Source organism: Danio rerio, chromosome 19 (genome assembly GCF_049306965.1).
Source record: "Danio rerio strain Tuebingen ecotype United States chromosome 19, GRCz12tu, whole genome shotgun sequence".
Classification (NCBI taxonomy): Eukaryota; Metazoa; Chordata; class Actinopteri; order Cypriniformes; family Danionidae; genus Danio; species Danio rerio.
In genome coordinates, this window is record NC_133194.1 from 985,037 (window position 1) to 1,002,568 (window position 17,532).

The following is a 17,532-nucleotide window of genomic DNA, read 5'->3' on the forward strand; positions in this document are numbered from 1 at the left end:
TTAAAATAGCCTACAGATTAATTGTATTTATTAACGTTCCTCCATACCTCGCAGTACTTAGCCATAAGAGTTTTTCATATTATTAATTAAACGACCCATTTAATTGTTTTTTTTTCAACGTCTTCTCCTATACCCAGCCCTAAACCCAACCATCACAATAATGTAAAAATATTATTTATTATTTTACTCTGTCATAAAAATGATTGATGTGAGCTGTATCCCTTCTAAACTTTACCTTCGCATTCGTGGATGAGTAGGCAGGCTACATTTCTAATGGTCTTTATAGGAAAACAGTATTAAATGACAATTAGCAGGACGTTAATGAACTTTTACACATAAACTGGACATGTTTATGAACTTGTAGATGCGTTTGTGCTCTATACTATTAGTGAGCTGACGGTTAATGGCGTCTCTCCGTTAACCGATGTTCTCCGGTGTCCGGGATGAAGAGCAAACGACAGTCTTAGTTAAACGCCTTTTCTCGGTCATCATACGGTGTGTGTGTGTGTGTGTGTGTGTGTGTGTGTGTGTGTGTGTGTGTGTGTGATTCTCCTGCTGGAGTTTAATGTAATTACGGGATTACTGTCCTCCTAAAGCCGCTAATATTTACTACACTGAGCTGCGATTGACGGGACTCAAATACAGTTCACCGAATCACGGAAATATGAATTAACGGGAGGTTTTTCTACTCGGTGAGTGTTAGAAATGAAGCTTTTCGACTACTGAAGGGATTACCTGGACTTTCTGAAGAGTCTTTATGGAGTTACACTATAATAAGATGAACGTCGAGCGAGAGGGAAAGAGGAAAACTTTATTCCGGCGAAAATAATCACACGGAGGAAAAAAGGTGAGTAACAATAGTCATTTAAAACATTACATAATGTATAATATCTTTTAAAAACACGTCGAAATCTAGTGAAAATCTACAGCATATCAAACAAATCGTTCCCACATGCTAAAATAGGCTAGTATAGTCTTGCTTTTGATAGTCGCTCGTAAAGTGATTTGCAGGCTACTCTACATTTACATTTGTTAATTAATGGTATATTAACTAGTGTATTAATTACCTTAAATAAACTGTAAACTGTAATGTAGTACTGAAAACAACAATATTGGGTTATTATTAGTTTATATTAGCCTACTAGTTGTTGTGTTAGCATAGTAGGTTAACTATAAAATATCACAACAGGTTGATTCAAGTGTTTGGCTATAGTATAATTCAAGAACTCTACATTATTTACTATAAATTACTATTTTATTTTATTTATGTGGGTTATTATGCATTAACTCAACATATGAATAGTTGGCAGTGCACCTAATTTAAAACCACAGCAACATTACATTATTGCATGTATTATTAAATCAATTAAAAATAATTTGAGATCACTTATTGATCTCCTTATTGAAGTGCCTAATAAATAAAATCTTCAGGAAAACAAACGTGATTATATATTGATGTTATTGTTTTTTGTATATCCTGTTTTATATTATTATTATTAGATTTGTTTGTTTTAGATGTTGTTTGCAACAAAAGCAATAAAATTATTGGTTTCACTTTATTTAATGTGTCCTAGTTACAGTTTAGCTATTAATTTAACTAATAATATTAATTAATTACATGGAATAAATGATTATGGTTGAACGTGGATTAGGTTTAGGGTTATTAACATGTAATAACTATGCATAATTAATTGTAATTACTGGTGTTAAGTACATGGAACATAAAACATGAACAACTTTAAATAAAGTGAAATGGTGAACAGTCTCAAAAAAATAAAAACTTTAGCCTATTTGACATGCATACATATTTAATTGAATTGACTTAAAGTTTATGGTTAGTTACATGTAAATATGCATTATTCATAGTAATTACTTAGTATAATAAGTGCATGGAAAATGTAACTACATCAACTTATATGAATGTTTTTTTAGACATACCTTTTGATTTTGATTTATTTTGAAGGTAATATTCACTTAAAACATTTATTTAAACACAAATCATCAAAACAAACCAATATATCTATGCAAACAAAAAAATAACAAATGACTTTACCTTATCTTTCTCAAATGTCATTGTAATGCAATAATGAAACCTTTCGTAAAGCTGCTTTGAAACATTAATTATTATGAAAAGCACTATACAAATAAAGAAAATAGAATTTTAACCAGTTCAAAATGAAGCGGCACAAAGCACAAGTTTAATTATCTTTATAAGTATCAATGTTTACTTTGGGCAACACGGTGGCTCAGTGGTTAGCGCTGTGGCCTTACAGCAAGAAGGTGGCTGGTTCGAGTCCCAGCTGGACTGTGTGGTTCTCTGGGTGCTCCGGTTTCCCCCACAGTCCAAACACATTTGGGGAATATAGGGGAATTGATTAACTAAATTGGCCGTAGTGTAGGAGTGTGTGTGTATGGGTGTTTTCCAGTACTGGGTTGCAGCTGGAAGGGCATCCCCTGTGTAAAACAAATGCTGGAATAGTTGGTGGTTCTATCCGCTGTGGCGACTCCTGATGAATAAAGGGACTAAGCCGAAGGAAAATTAACGAATGTTTACTTTGCAACTACTCAATCTGCACTACTCATAGCATGTTTAACAAATAAAAAACACAACCGCCTACCTGCTAATCAATTTGTTTGTTGACAGAATTACTGGATGTCCCAGGGGAAAATTGTGTTTTTGCAAAACTGATTCATCCAGCCCTGCGTGGTTATGTCTCTGTCGGCGCTACCAGAATGGAAGCAGATGCTTCTGGAGCGAAAGAGAAAAGAGGAGGAGGAGAGAGAAAGACGAGAACGTGAGGAAGAAGAGAGGCTGGCCAGCATGCCAGCCTGGAAAAGGGAGATCATCCAGAGAAGAAAAGAAAAAGAGAGAGAGCGAGACATACAGCGTATTCCCGATGTGTTGGCCAGCACTGAGGACATCATTACAGAACATCTCCCCAAGGTAAAACAAAAGATATCCAAAGAAACCTTCCAACAGAACCCGTTCATCCGCTCTGAAAACAGCTTTAGGAAGGATAAAAGGGTGATTGGAGAGAATGCATGTAAAAAGGCTGGTAGTAAATCCGGGAGGGATCATAATAAAGAAAAAGAAGTCTGGAGAGGACGAGATAGAGAGAGTAAAAATGAAGGAAGAGAGCAAGAGAGAAGCACCGGGAGAGAAGGCAAGGAGACGGGTCCATTCTCTCCAGTCGTGGGTCTGAGAACGATCCAGGCCAACAATATTATCATTATTGAGAAAGATAAAAGCGGGAGGGAGAAGGTGGAGAAGGAGGTGGAGGAGGACGAGAAAAGGATGAGGATGGATTTGAGGGAGTTTCTGGCGGGAGGTGGGAGTGTGACGGAGATTAGAGCATCGGAAGTGCTGATCATCAAACCTCCTGTGACGGAGGGGAAAAGAGATGGAGAGAGTGGAGGAAAGATGGAGAGAGGGAGAGGGGAAGAAAGGATAGAGAGAGGGAGAGGTGAAGAGATAGGGGTAAGTGAAGAACGAAGGAGAGATGAAGAAAGTTTAGAGAAAGGGAGAGGTGAAAAGCGAGGGATTAGTGAAGAGGGATGGAGAGGTAAGGGGAGGGGGGAGGACTGGATTGAGAAAGGGAGAGGTGAAGAGAGGATAGAGAGAAGGAGAGGTGAAGAACGAGGGAGAAGTGAAGAAAGAAGGAGATGTGAAGAAAGTTTAGAGAAAGTGAGAGGTGAAAAACGAGGGATAAGTGAAGAGAGATTGAAAGGTCAAGAAAGATGGAGAGGAGAAGAGAAAGGGATAAGCGAAGAACGAAGAAGAGGTGAAGAACAAGGGATAAGTGAACAGCGAAAAAGAAGTAAAGAGCGAGGGATAAGTGAAAAACAAAGGAGAAGTGAAGAGCAAGGGATAAATAAAGAGCGAAGAAAAGATAAAGAGCGAGGGATAAGTGAAGAGCTAGGGAGACGTGAAGACTGGATAGAAAAAGGGAGAGAACGAGGTAAAAGTAAAGAACGAGGGAAAAGTAAAGAACGAGGGATAAGTGAGGAGCGTTCAGAGAAAGAGGGAATATGGAGCTCTATGCAGAGAGTGCTGGGCCACAGAGCTCCGGGCTGCAGTGGGCAGGTCAGTGTGCCCGCTCGGGTCAGTGGGCGGGTCAGTCAGCTGCTCAGTAAATTCGGGGAAAACCCCAAACCTCCACTGAGATCCAAAAGCACAGAATCCCTGAACCAGCCCGACAAGACCAGGGCCCGATACAGCACAGGAGACCTCTCAGTGCAGGACGTCCCAAACCTGGAGGAGCCGGAAAACAATCCGACACTCCGAGGAGTCCCGAAGAGATCCTTCAGCTTCTCAGACCGCGTGATTCGACAACAGGAGAACCGAGATTTTAAGGCTGTGGAGAGAACACACTCTGACCGCAGAGTCAAAACTCAAGACCAATCAGAGGGTCAATCAAGGGTCAACAGGAAATCTAAAGATGATGAGGAAAAGAGGCAAACAGAAAATAGGGAGAGGAATGTTTGTGGAAAGACAGAAGATGAAGGCTTCACTGTAGCCTCCATCGTCAAAAATCCAGAGGAGGTCGCATTTGCAAGGCGAATTCCTATCAAACATGAGGAGAGGGAGTGCGGAGAGAACAGAGAAGAGAATGAGGTTGAAATAGATAAAGAGATGCATAGAGATAAAAAGCAAGAGGAAAAATGGAGTCTCACAGAATTCCAGAATGATTCCGATAGAAGACAGAATCAGGACCAAGCAACTCTTCCAGATTCAAGACAGTCCCACGGTATATACATCCCACCTTCAGATGACAGTACTACAGATCTCCCTGCAGACATTCAGTGCCAATGCAGTGTCAACACTGCAAACACTAGTTGTCCATCTACAACCTGTTCCGTACAACAACAAGCAGTCCTTACTCAGCACACAGAAGATCTGTTGAGCAAATTAGGCAAAATCCAATCAGACATAGAGTTTAAAAGTTCAACGCATGCATGTTCACATGAGGACTCAGACATGATCTCTGATGAACTGAGTTTCCAAGAGCATCAAGACTATGAAAACTTTCCAAAGCAAGAGGCATATTATTCCTCACAACTCCCAACAACACTATCCCAGAGCAAGCTCTGCACTCAAGAAGGAATCACCATCCCCAGAACAGTGTTTTATGGAGTCGATATATCAGCGAAAATAAGAAGATCGAGTCTGCCTGCTGGACAAGAGGGTGGACAAACTGAGAGGAGAGGAAGCTGGAAAACAGGCCGACCTTTGACCCGAGTGGAGTCTCTGAAAGAGAAAATTCGCCAGCAGGAAAAGGAAACACAGAGAAGTAGACATGATGAAACTGAAGCAACTACAAGCAAGCAGGAAGAAACCACAGTGCAGACTCTCACACCGCTTGACGTCACACAGGAAGTCAGCATGGCAAAGTCAAGCCCTCAACTTCCTGTTCCTGATTCTCTGTCGCTCTTGCAGTCATCAGAAAGAGAAGTAGTGGAGATCACATCCAAAAGTGATATCTGCGGAACTAAGAAAAGAGCTTGCAATGCTCCGAGAACACAGGACTTTGACGGAGAAGACGATAGAATTGAAAGAGAGGAAGAGTTGTTAGAGGAAGAGTATTTTCCTCCTTCTCTTTCTCCCTCTCCTACTCTTTTAGAGTCTTTGGACGCCATGAGTCGGATTTATAACCTTAAGACTGTAGGGTCTAGAACTACAGTGTGTATCGGCGAAAGATCAGCTGATGTGTCCCCACATAGTGGACTGCAAGGTAAATACAACCCTATTAGACAAGCACCTTCGCCGGACGTCCTTCCAGAAAAGGCCAAGGTGTGGAATCATGAGAAATCTGAGACCGTGGAGTCGACAGGTGTTCAGACGGTTCAGCGTCAGGTGGAGAGACTACAGCTACAGAGGGAACCGGAAGAAGGATGTGGTTTCCCCAAAGACAAAAAATCAAGTCGCACCATTGTAGAACCGGAGGTGAGAATCGCCGAGGGTCAAAAGAGGCCTGACATCTTAAGAGAGACTCAGATTTCCACCCCAAGATTTCAACCTCAACAAAAGGTCAGATCATTCACAATCAATGCCCAGAACTCGGCGAAACCTCCAGAGCAAATCTCTCCATCATCATCAGCGGGATCGCCCTCCTCGTCAACTCCCTCTCCTCCTCTGTTCTCCATTAGAAGCGCTTCAGGTAAGACTGTGCAATTAATCTAAATTCAAGCTCACACTTTATTTTGTTTGCTGAATTTAAGTTACATTGCATTTACATGTCAACTAATTCTTATTAGATTATAAGTAGACTGTTAGGTTGGGGTTGGGGTTAGGGTAGGTTGACAGGTACTTGCAAAGTGTCTTATAGTCAGGTAAATGTCTGTTGAAGGAGCAGAATCAACAGATATTTAGCAGACAGTCTACTAATACTCAAATGCACCATCAAAATAAAGTGTTACCAAATTAATTTCAATTTTGGCATCTAATGATTATGGAAAATCATTAATTGAGATTATTGCAAAATCATGTAAATATTGCAATAAGAGACGTGCTTCGTCATCCAATCTGTCTGGAATGACAGGAAAAAACAAAACAAACTAAGACAAAATAAATCCAGAGAATCTTTGGCAAACATCTCTAAGATGCTTTAAATAAATGATCTGGAAAGCTACCTAAAATTTATAGACAAGTGTTTTAAATGCAAAGTGTGGCCATACCAAATGTTGATTTGATTTAGGTAATATAATTTACTCGATAAATAAAATGCTTAAAGCATTGAACAGTTCTGAGCATCTCTGAGACATTGCCAAAGTTCTTCTGGATTCAGTTTGTCTTAGTTTGTTCTGTTTCTTCATGACCTTCCTGACAGATTGGATGATGATCAGATCAGATCTCTATAATTACAATTAATGCCAATAATAATGTAAATTGATATTTCAAACTGACATGCTACAGAAAAATATTGAAATAACCAACTTTAAACCTTATATTTTTGGTGAAAATACTAGTGGCCCAAGACTTTTGCACAGTACTATATATATATATATATATATATATATTTATATAACATATACAGTAGCCCATTTTGAGGGATGTAAACACAGTGGTTCCAACGTATTTCTTGTTTTACATTTTTCATTTCTACAGTTTACGAGAATCAAAAAAGAGTCACTTATTAATAAATAATGTTATGATAGCTGTTTTAACATCAAGTTATGAATAGATTGCCTCTTACAGTAATGAAATAGTTTGATAACAAGCAGGAAATATTCATGGGCCAATGACATGACCACATTGAAATGGTCTATATATTTGTTTTGGTTATATGGCCAACTATTATTATGATCCTGATATTTAAATGTGATTACAGTTTTGACCATAATTATCCTGATTTAAATTTTTCCCATGATCAATCAGGTGGGCCGAGTAAGAGAGGAACGACAATCACTATAACCCCCCGGAGATCTGCTGGGTCGTCCTCGCCTGGGAGTACACCGACAGCGACCTCCCCCACAGCACCCAAAGCAGCCCCCCAGACCCAAACGCCCACCCCTGCCCCCATCAGCACCCGGGAGACGGGGAAAAAGAGGTATCCCACGGCCGAGGAGATCCAGGTGATCGGAGGATATCAAAATCTGGAGCGCTCCTGCTTGGTGAAGAGTAGAGGGACACCCAAATCGGTGAGTGGGTTTCTGTTTTTGCATGACTTTTACAGGGCATTTAGACTTTTAATATGCATGCTAACATAAACATAACTTTCATTCATTCATTCATTTTCTTGTCGGCTTAGTCCCTTTATTAATCCGGGGTCGCCACAGCGGAATGAACCGCTAACTTATCCAGCAAGTTTTTACGCAGCGGATGCCCTTCCAGCCGCAACACATCTCTGGGAAATAAACATATTTCTTTCAAAACAACATGCTCATTCTAGTAATATGTACACATTTATAGCGTGTATTAGCAAAATGCTTGCATTTTTATGGTATGACTTAAATATGACGACAGACATTCAAAGCTTAATTCTAATATATTAGTAAAAGCATTGTATGTAAATATGACATTACAATATGACATCTGATATGAGAACAGTCGCAATATGTAAATATGCTATGTTATTTCTATCTGGATATTTTTCCATTATCCTTCAAGCTACACACAAAAAAGTTTTCTATCATTTCCAATAAAGTCAAATTTACTATGACTTATTCTCCTATATATATTGTTTAATAACTACTTAATAACCATGCTTTATTTTTACATAAATGAGTCAAATATACACATACAAATGTTAAGCTGAATGATGATGGAACGTTATTTTGACATTTTCATACAATAATTTTAGTTATCAGAAACATTAGACACTTTACCTGCATTTAAATGATTATAAAATGACTTCTGTACATTTGATGAGATTTAAATTAAATGACTTATAAACAGTGCAGATAATGCAAGAAATTAAGACACTCGTTTAAGATTCTCAAAAGAAAATCAAAGCGTGATCTCTCAGGATATCTCTGTCGTCTTTGATTGTGGCTCAGTGTTAATCCTGGATTAGGATTATCCCTCACGCCATCACAGTGCACAGGTGAGGGTGTGTGAAACAAACACATTTAAACACTGCATAATCTACATTAAATAAATATTAAATAAATGTGCATAAGCAGCAATGAACTAATGATTATCTGCAACTTTAAAATAATCATCTGCCCTCTTGGTTTGAACATATAAAGACTTGAATCTGAAGTGCAGCGAGTGTCTATGAATAGAGGAGGTTAATCTAGTGCACTGACTCTGCCATGTCTGATCTAGTTGTTTGTTCATGTTTAATGGCACTGAGAAATTTAGTGTTCAGGAGAGCTGAATTCACTTGTAATTTCATTTATAGCATGAATTGCAGCATATATGTGCTGCTGAATCACAAACTAAAGCATAAAATTATTAATACATGTAGTATATGTGACTCATATTGACAGAATTGCAGGTACACATCAAGCATTTTTTATAGATTTCTGATCACACTTTAGAATAAGCTTTCATTAGTCAATGTATTTACTAACATGCACTAAGTATGATGTACGGTGTTGAAAAAAGACATTGTGATATTCAGTTTTTCTGTGAATTCATTCATTCATTCATTTTCTTGTCAGCATAGTCCTTTTATTAATCCGGGGTCACCACAGTGGAATGAACCGCCAACTTGTCCAGCAAGTTTTTACGCAGCGGATGCCCTTCCAGCTGCAACCCATCTCTGGGAAACATCCACACACACATTCACACACACACACACTCATACACTTCGGACAACTTTTCAGTTGGCGTTTTTGTGTGGAGTTTGCATGTTCTCCCTGCGTTCGCGTGGGTTTCCTCCGGGTGCTCCGGTTTCCCCCACAGTCCAAACACATGCGGTACAGGTGAATTGGGTTGGCTAAATTGTCTGTAGTGTATAAGTGTGTATATAAATGTGTGTATGATGTCTGCTGTGGTGACCTCTGAAATAGAGACTAAGCCGAAGGAAAATGAATGAATGAATGAATGAATAAATAATGTTTAGAAAAGGACAAAATAAAACAGTGTGAATTACGAATGAACAAATCTTATGAGTCGTTCTGTTACTGGATCACTCAAAAGCCTAAAACTCACACTCAGGAATTGACTAGGACTGAAGGCACATTATAATTTCTGCATTAATAAATGATGCACGATTATCAGAGGAGTTTGCTGTATTTATGCTGCTGTATGTGATGCGGAGTTTAATGGCCGTGTCTGCTCTCATCAAACAAAGCTTTCTGGAGTAAATAGGACACAGCAAACACAAAAGAGGCTCAACGGAGCAGAAAGAGGGAACCAGAGAATTTGGCAAGACAAGAACGAGCTTTTCTTTTAGTCAGCGTTTCACAGGGAGTTAATAGAGCAGCATGTTTGCATTGTAAACGCATACAGTAACTTCTGCCAGGAACTGGAGTCAACTGTACATGAAAGTGAAATATGACCCTCCAGATCACATCTATGATGATGATAATAACAATGGAGAAAGTGTTTGGTGGTCTAAAATAAATAGTTTAGTATTACTTTAGCTCCTAAAATGTCAATTTTTAAACCGACATAAAAATGATGTGTAATCAATAAATGCCAATCGTTATTGCTTTGATGCATAGACTTCAGCTTGGTCTCATTTTAAAGAAGACAGATGTCAGATTGTATGTTTTTAATTAGAAAAAAAATATTTATAAAAAAAAACTTAATTAATAAAAAAGTAAAATAATTAGAAAAATAAATAAATAAAAGTGTATTAAAATAAATACAAAACATCATGTTGTTAATTAGAAATAAATTATTAAAATAAAAAATATATAAATAAATTATAGAAATTATGTTGTTAATTAGAAGAACATATTTTTTATTAAATAAATAATAAAAATCATGTTGCTAATTAAAAAAAATATTACAATAAAAGTGTATTAAAATAAAAACAAAACATGTTGGTAATTAGAAATAAATTATTAAAATAAAACATTTAAAGAAATGATATAAATTGTTAAGTTAATTATAAAAAAATATATATATACATATATTTAAAATAAATAATAAAAATCATGTTGCAAATTAGAAAAAGATTGTAAAACAAAGTGTGTTAAAATGAATTCTAAAAGTTATGTTGTTAATTAGAAATAATGCATTAAAATAAAAAAAAATATTTCAATAAATTATAATTATGTATAAACATATTTAAATGAATAATAATTATGATGTTAATTAGTAAAAAAGATTAAAACAATTTTTTTTAAATAAATACAAAAAATTATGTTGTTACTTAGAACAAAGTATTAAAATAAAAAATCATTTAAATAAAATTAATATATATGTAAAAATCATGTTGTTAATCAGAAAATAAATAAAAAAAATATTCAAATAATACAAATTATTTTGAAAATTAGGAAAAAGAATTAAAATAAAAAAGTAAAGTGAAAAAAGTTTTAAAAGTTAAATAAAACAAAAGTTATGCACCTTTACGTTTATAAAAGTAATCAGACAATAAATGCATATTTTATTATATTACATAAAATATGTATGTTACAAAATCTACAATAAAAGAAAATCAAATATCTGTACTAATTATGTCCCAAATTTGAAGTTGATATCTTTAAGAAATGAGCTTTCATTGGTATTTTGTTAGGCCGCAGTACACTGACAGTACACAGTTACCACACAAGAGTGCCCTCTACGTTTTGAGGAATATGAACCTTATTTTTTCATAGTTTTGACAGAATTTTTAAAGTAGAAATACAATTCTGAAGTAATATAGGAGGTCTGGTGGTATTTGGTTTGAATTTACCCTCTAAAATACATCTAAAACATTTTTACATGTGGATTGCTGTAGCATGGTAATGACTCTGATGAGTATCCTGACTGCATATTAATAAGAAATTTTCTCCTGTTAGAATTTCAAAAATTTTTAAAATATTAATTATTGGCAAATCTTGACTATTAGTTTAAATATATTGATTTAGTTCAATTTTTTTAAATTTATGCAAGATTAAAATCAGAGCATTGCATAACGCGTGACACACTGTGTGTATAAACCCTTATATAATATAGAATTGTGTGTTTTTTGTTGCTGCAACATTCAGGGTTTTTTAAGGCAGTCTTGTGACTGCTCACTGGCTACTTCCTCCTCTAAACCATGTCACTTCCTATAGCTCAGACAAACTGGTTATCAGTTTCTGAACGTTTCAGTTTAATGAACATTTTGCTATCACACGTTGATCAGCTGTGTGTGTATGTGTGTGCGTGTGTGAGTGTCATTAGCCTGCTTTACACTCTGACCACAGCTAACCTTCAGCCTCTGTTCACACATGCTGATTCTCTGACTCTACAGTATGATCAGAGGATCGGTTTTACACAGGCTAATCTCACTCAATCTACGCTAACTGTTTTTGCATTTCGACTTGTGCATTTTGGCCCTTTTCCACTGAATCAGATGGGAATCAACAACAATAAATAATGCATACAATTTTAACTCTTGCATACTGTTCAGATTGACTCCCCTTTGGTGATGTTGATGCTATTTTTGCCCCATTGACTTCCATTATAAGGACATTTATTGACTGCAAAGCCATGACAGCATATAATCATGCATTCTTGATTGTTGCTGGTTTTCCCTGTTGGGAAGAGGGACAGTGTGTCATTTTTACTGTTGTCAGGATCATCAGTTTTCAGCATTAACCCTTTAGAAAGGCCTGTGCTAATGAGTTTCTGGCATTTATAAGGAGTTCAGTGGAGTAAAAAACTAATTATAGTGCAGAAATACACTTATCAGACAACTTGCTTTTATATTTATTGTATTATAATGTGTGCATATAGTGTTCAGTGCTTTAACAGGCTGCTTTTAAAGGTGCTTTTTTTAAAATATTAGTTAAGAATTATAATAAAAAAGTAGTTTATCAAATAAAAACACTCATTATTATTGTTATAACGTGCATTTTTTTCAAAAGCTTCTGCATGAATATGTCTGTGCATAAATGAAATGTGGTGTTATTCTGAAAGAGCGTTGTACAGAGAAATGTGTGTTGATAGAGAAAAGTGTGTGTCATAAGGTGAAAAATGTGTGTTGGAGAGTGAAAAAGTGTGTTGTACAGAGCCAGTAATGCTGATCATGGCTGTTTTCCGGCTCGGCTGACGTCACTGTGTTAATCTGACAGACGGGCTGATTTTACACTCCTCATCTGAACCTTAAGCCTCTGCCTGGTTCCTTTCTCTCTCTTCAGTTTCAGCTAATCTCTGGAGGGTTCTGCTCCGCATTATCCCTTTGAGTAGCACGCTTACTTAAGCTGGATTGTTATTTCTGCACCCACCAGATTCAGGATGTTATAGTATGTATAATGTTAATATATAGTATGTGTAATGTTTCAGAAACAAATCCACTAGGTGGCGCTGTACACATCATTGTTGCAAATCTGAAATGCATTACTTGGGGAACTTGTTGTTGCACGTTTCAGATGACAAATCCACTAGAGGGCGCTGTTTTCATTTTTGTGAATCTTAAATGCATTACTTGGGTTACGCATTGTTGTACATTTCAGATGACAAATTAACCAGAGGGCGCTGCTTACGTTTTTTTTTTAAATCTGAAGTTCGATTATTATGGAGCATTTTGTTGTATCTTATAGATGATAAATCCAATAGAGGGCGCTATCTACATTTTTGCAAATCTAAAATATGTTATTTAGGGTACGCATTGTTGTACATTTCAGATGACAAATCCACTAGAGGGCGCTATCTACATTTTTGCGAATCTAAAATATGTTATTTAGGATACGCATTGTTGTACATTTCAGATGACAAATCCACCAGCGGGCGCTGTCTACGTTTTTTTAAAATCTGAAGTTCAATTATTATGGAGCTATTTGTTGTATCTTTCAGATGACAAATGCACTAGAGGGCGCTATCTACATTTTTGCGAATCTAAAATATGTTATTTAGGGTACGCATTGTTGTACATTTCAGATGACAAATCCACTAGAGGGCGCTGTCTACATTTTTGCGAATCTGAAATGTATTACTCAGGGAACTTTTTGTTGTAAGTTTCAGATGACAAATCCACTAGAGCAGTGTTTCCAAACCACCTTACTGGAGGACCACCAGCTCTGCACATTTTTCATGTCTCCCTAACCAAATACACCTGATTCAGATCATCAGCTCATTAGCAGAGACCGAAAGACCTGTAATGGGTGTGACAGACAAAGGAGACATCCAAAACATGCATTAACGTGTAGTAACTCCAGGAACGGGGTTAAGAAACATTGAACTAGAGGGGGCTATTCATATTTTTGCAATGTGAAATTCATTACTTAAGGAACATTTTGTAGTTTTACCTTGATTTTACATTGCTTTTGTCTCTTTTGTTGTTCACCGGATTCCCAAAACATAAAACAAATGTAAAGTAAAAAATCTGATATAGTAATTTCTAATAAAATTTCTACTAAAACGATCTTTGTGTAATATTTATTTTATTTGCCATTTAATTAATGTACTTTTCTGTTGGCTTTTCAGCAGTTTCTTTGATTTTCATTTGGTCTTTTTAATTGTTATTATTGCCATCTTTTATTTGAAAAATAAAAAAGAAAAGACTTTAAAGGCTTAAAATTGTATTATTTTATATTATTTGTAACAATTTTTAAAAATAATTTGTATAATACTTTTTGTAAATTATAAATTTTCCTGTGTTTTTTCGTTTTATAACTTTTTATTATCTTTATTTTTATTGTTACTTACATACCAACACATTAAATTAAACATAACATTCTAAAGCCAAAAGAAAGTTTCTTGCAACACATACAGATAAAATAAAGTGCATTAATTACTCACCCCGTATTGTTAAATCTCACATGACTTTTCATCTTCTGCAATAAAAAAGAAAGAAAGACATGATATTAGGCTAAATAAAAGACTTATCGCTGACTTCAGCTGTCTGTAAACTCATAATTCATGAACTGTAAATTCTGCACAATGTTTATTGGCGTTCACTGACCGCTGTTTCTCTCTCTCCCTCTCTCTCTCTCAGGTGAAGGTGTGTTTCGATGAGGTCGAGCTGGAGCGAGTGTGTGAATATCCCTCTGAGGAGTGTGTTCTGGCCTCTCTTCCATGTTTTCCTCAGTCTGGACTGGAGGACGGAAATCGAGACGAGCAGGAGGAAGATGATGAAGACGAGGAAAGCAGCAGCGCACTCACAAATCCATCAGACATCAGTGTGTGCGCAGGCAGGACTCGATTCCTGAAAGTCGGTCAGTACATCACAAAAACCACAACAAACTTCATTACTGATTAAACTCTTTGCATATTTTGTAGTTATGTAATACTATGCAATATACTATTAACTATTAATATATAAATTCAATTCAATTCAATTGATTTTAAATCACACTGAACTGAGCTAAACTGAACTGAACTTAAACACTAAAAACTGAACTACACTGTTTCAGTTACTATGACCATTTATGTGAAGCTGCTTTGACACAATCTACATTGTAAAAGCGCTATACAAATAAAGCTGAATTGAATTGAATAATATATAAATAACTTGCTAAATGCTGCATATCAGTATTTTCTAAATAAATATTTTATGTAATGATGAGCTAATTAAATAAAAAATTAAAACAATTATTTCAATCAAGGTGCAAACATTTAGGACCCTATCATACACCAGGCACAATAAGGCACAAGTCGTGTTTGGCGTGATTTGTTGCTATTTTCAGACCAGCGCAACTCTAATTTTCACGTTTTGCACCGCATTGTTTAAATAGCAAGTCCATGTATGCCACTTTGTGGACTCATGGGCGTGCTGGTCTAAAGTAGAGGTGTGTTAAGGCGCATTGTTGGCGCATAGCTGTTTTGAAGAATTAGACCACACCATTGACCAGCTAAAAGCAGGTCTAAAGTCCAGCGCAGTCCCTTAATGTTTTTGCGCATGCGCTTTAGACTTCATGCCTATATCGTTAAAATAGAGCCCTTATGCTGTGTTCACACCAGATGCGGAATGCGCGGATAATTCGCAATATTTGTGCTTAAATAGCCGAGTGAACATTTGAGTTTACTCGCTTCATTTGCGCGTCAAACCCTGCTTCTTTTGTGCATCAAACTCACTTCAGAACAGACGCAGATTCGCGTGATGGGCGGGGCTTTTGTCTGCCCGGTGACTCTAGCTTCGTTGCTAAATAACTAACATGGATTTTATTAAGAAAATAACTGTTCATGTGCTTTATGAAGGCTGAAAAACAGCGTCGATACGTTTAGGACCGTGTCCACTAGATCCTTTCAGAGGTGCATCCAGCTCTGTGAGCTCATAAACTCCTCCAGAAACTTAACCTGGATGATGGAGGCTTTCAGCGGTGCTTCTAACTGAGCCCAGTCCAGTTTGATGAACTGTTGTCGGTGTCTGCTGGAGGATTTCCTCCTGGACACCAACAGCAGGCCCAATGTCACAATAATTCCCCGCAAGCGCAAGCACCTGATTGGTTAATGTGGCGCGAATGTCTGCTTAAGTTCGGATTTTTGAACTCGAGCGAAACGCGCGTTAAGTGCGTCAAATGCACAAAACGCTCAATTCACACCTCGCCATTAGCTTCGCGCTGCACCATTCACGCGTATGGCGTCGCAGGATGTCTATTTGCGCGCTTGCATTGACTTAACATGTAAATCTCTCACGCTTGATGCTCCTTCCGCGTTTGGTGTGAACACAGCATAAGACTTTTAAACACCATCAAAGACTGAAAACCTCAGTGGAAATTCTGATTGTTATTGGCTGTTATTATTTTCCTTACTTTTCTCCCAGCATTAGTGTTTATTTTTAGCTCTAGGTTTAGCTAGTACAGCGGCGGGGCTATTTCATTAAACAACCAATGCATGCAGCACACAATATTGGCACATAAAATTAATTTAATTTATTGCACTTCTCTGCAATATTGATATTGCACATATTATTATTGTGATAACTATAACATTTTCGATATATTGTGCAGCCCTAATTTGTACTATAGTTGTTACCATAGCAACTGTATAATCCCCACGACAGATTAATTATTGTACTTTATTGTAGTATCTGAAAGTGGCACAACCCTGTTGCATAAAAAAAAACAATATTTAAATCATAAAATCAACGTTTTTCAATAATATGAAATGCTATTTTCTTTTTTCCAGATGAATCCTGCAGACGGCTCTCTAAATGACAAACCATGGCATCCTTTAGATTTTACTTTTTACATTTCAGGAAGGTGTAAGTGATGTTAAACTTTTAAAAAACTGGTTTCAAAATTTCTATGTAGCTTTTCATGTCCTGTCAGAGAATCAGCAAGCACAAAGTTTAATTAATTGAGGTTATATTTCTGAAGTTATTGCTTTATGTTAAGGGAAGCAGAAAATAAACTGTGATTTTACACACTGTAGTATCTGGGAATGACACCCGCTTTGGTATGATGGTTTGCACAATTTATTGAGTTTCGCAGTTAAATCATTTATGATCTTTGTTTATTAAAATATAACTGGAATAGATTTTTTCATTTACTGTATTTTTTCTGCACCACATTTAAAAAGATTTATTTTTATTTATAAATTCTTATATTTGATTCATGTTTAGAGTTACTCTCGTAGCATGTTTAAATATGATGATGATCAATAAACATTAGATTATACATTATATTGTGATATGACAAGTTATTATCACCAGATTGTAAAATAAATATAATTACAGAGTTTATGTGAGTGTGTGAGAGTGTCTATATGGATATGCAATGGTTATATTTGGATTTTTATAATGTGATCAAATGAAAATCCATTTTTGTACATTGTACTTGAAGTACCATTTTGTCTATGTTACCTTTCCAACGAAATGAAGAAGCACTTTTAATATGTTAATAAACATTACAGACATGTACAATGGATGTGTGCGTCACTGGCTGTTTACTGAGTCTAGTTTGCTGGCTGTATTACAGCGTCACCTGCTGGTTATTTACGAAATCACCTGATTTCTGAAATAGTAATTGATTATAAGCCCATACATTTTCTACAAACAGACACCATTG

The 17,532-nt window shown here is 36.3% G+C and overlaps 1 protein-coding gene across 1 annotated transcript; it reads left to right on the forward strand.

Annotated features, from left to right (window-relative positions):
* Positions 1 to 205: 205 nt before the first annotated feature.
* ppp1r18 (protein phosphatase 1, regulatory subunit 18) lies at positions 206 to 17,389 on the forward strand. Its single transcript, XM_693482.10, has 5 exons — positions 206 to 847; positions 2,645 to 6,158; positions 7,376 to 7,638; positions 14,520 to 14,739; positions 16,652 to 17,389. Exons 2-5 carry the CDS (start codon positions 2,711 to 2,713, stop codon positions 16,678 to 16,680), a joined length of 3,960 nt encoding a protein of 1,319 aa, XP_698574.2. The 5' UTR covers positions 206 to 847; positions 2,645 to 2,710; the 3' UTR covers positions 16,681 to 17,389.
* The last annotated feature ends 143 nt before the right edge of the window (positions 17,390 to 17,532 follow it).

Excerpts from the sequence above, each read along its gene's own strand:
- ppp1r18 (XM_693482.10), top strand. The coding sequence starts at position 2,711 with ATGTCTCTGTCGGCGCTACCAGAATGGAAGCAGATGCTTCTGGAGCGA. Across the intron at positions 6,159-7,375 it reads CTCCATTAGAAGCGCTTCAG|GTGGGCCGAGTAAGAGAGGA; the intron begins GTAAGACTGTGC and ends ATGATCAATCAG. Across the intron at positions 14,740-16,651 it reads GACTCGATTCCTGAAAGTCG|ATGAATCCTGCAGACGGCTC; the intron begins GTCAGTACATCA and ends TCTTTTTTCCAG.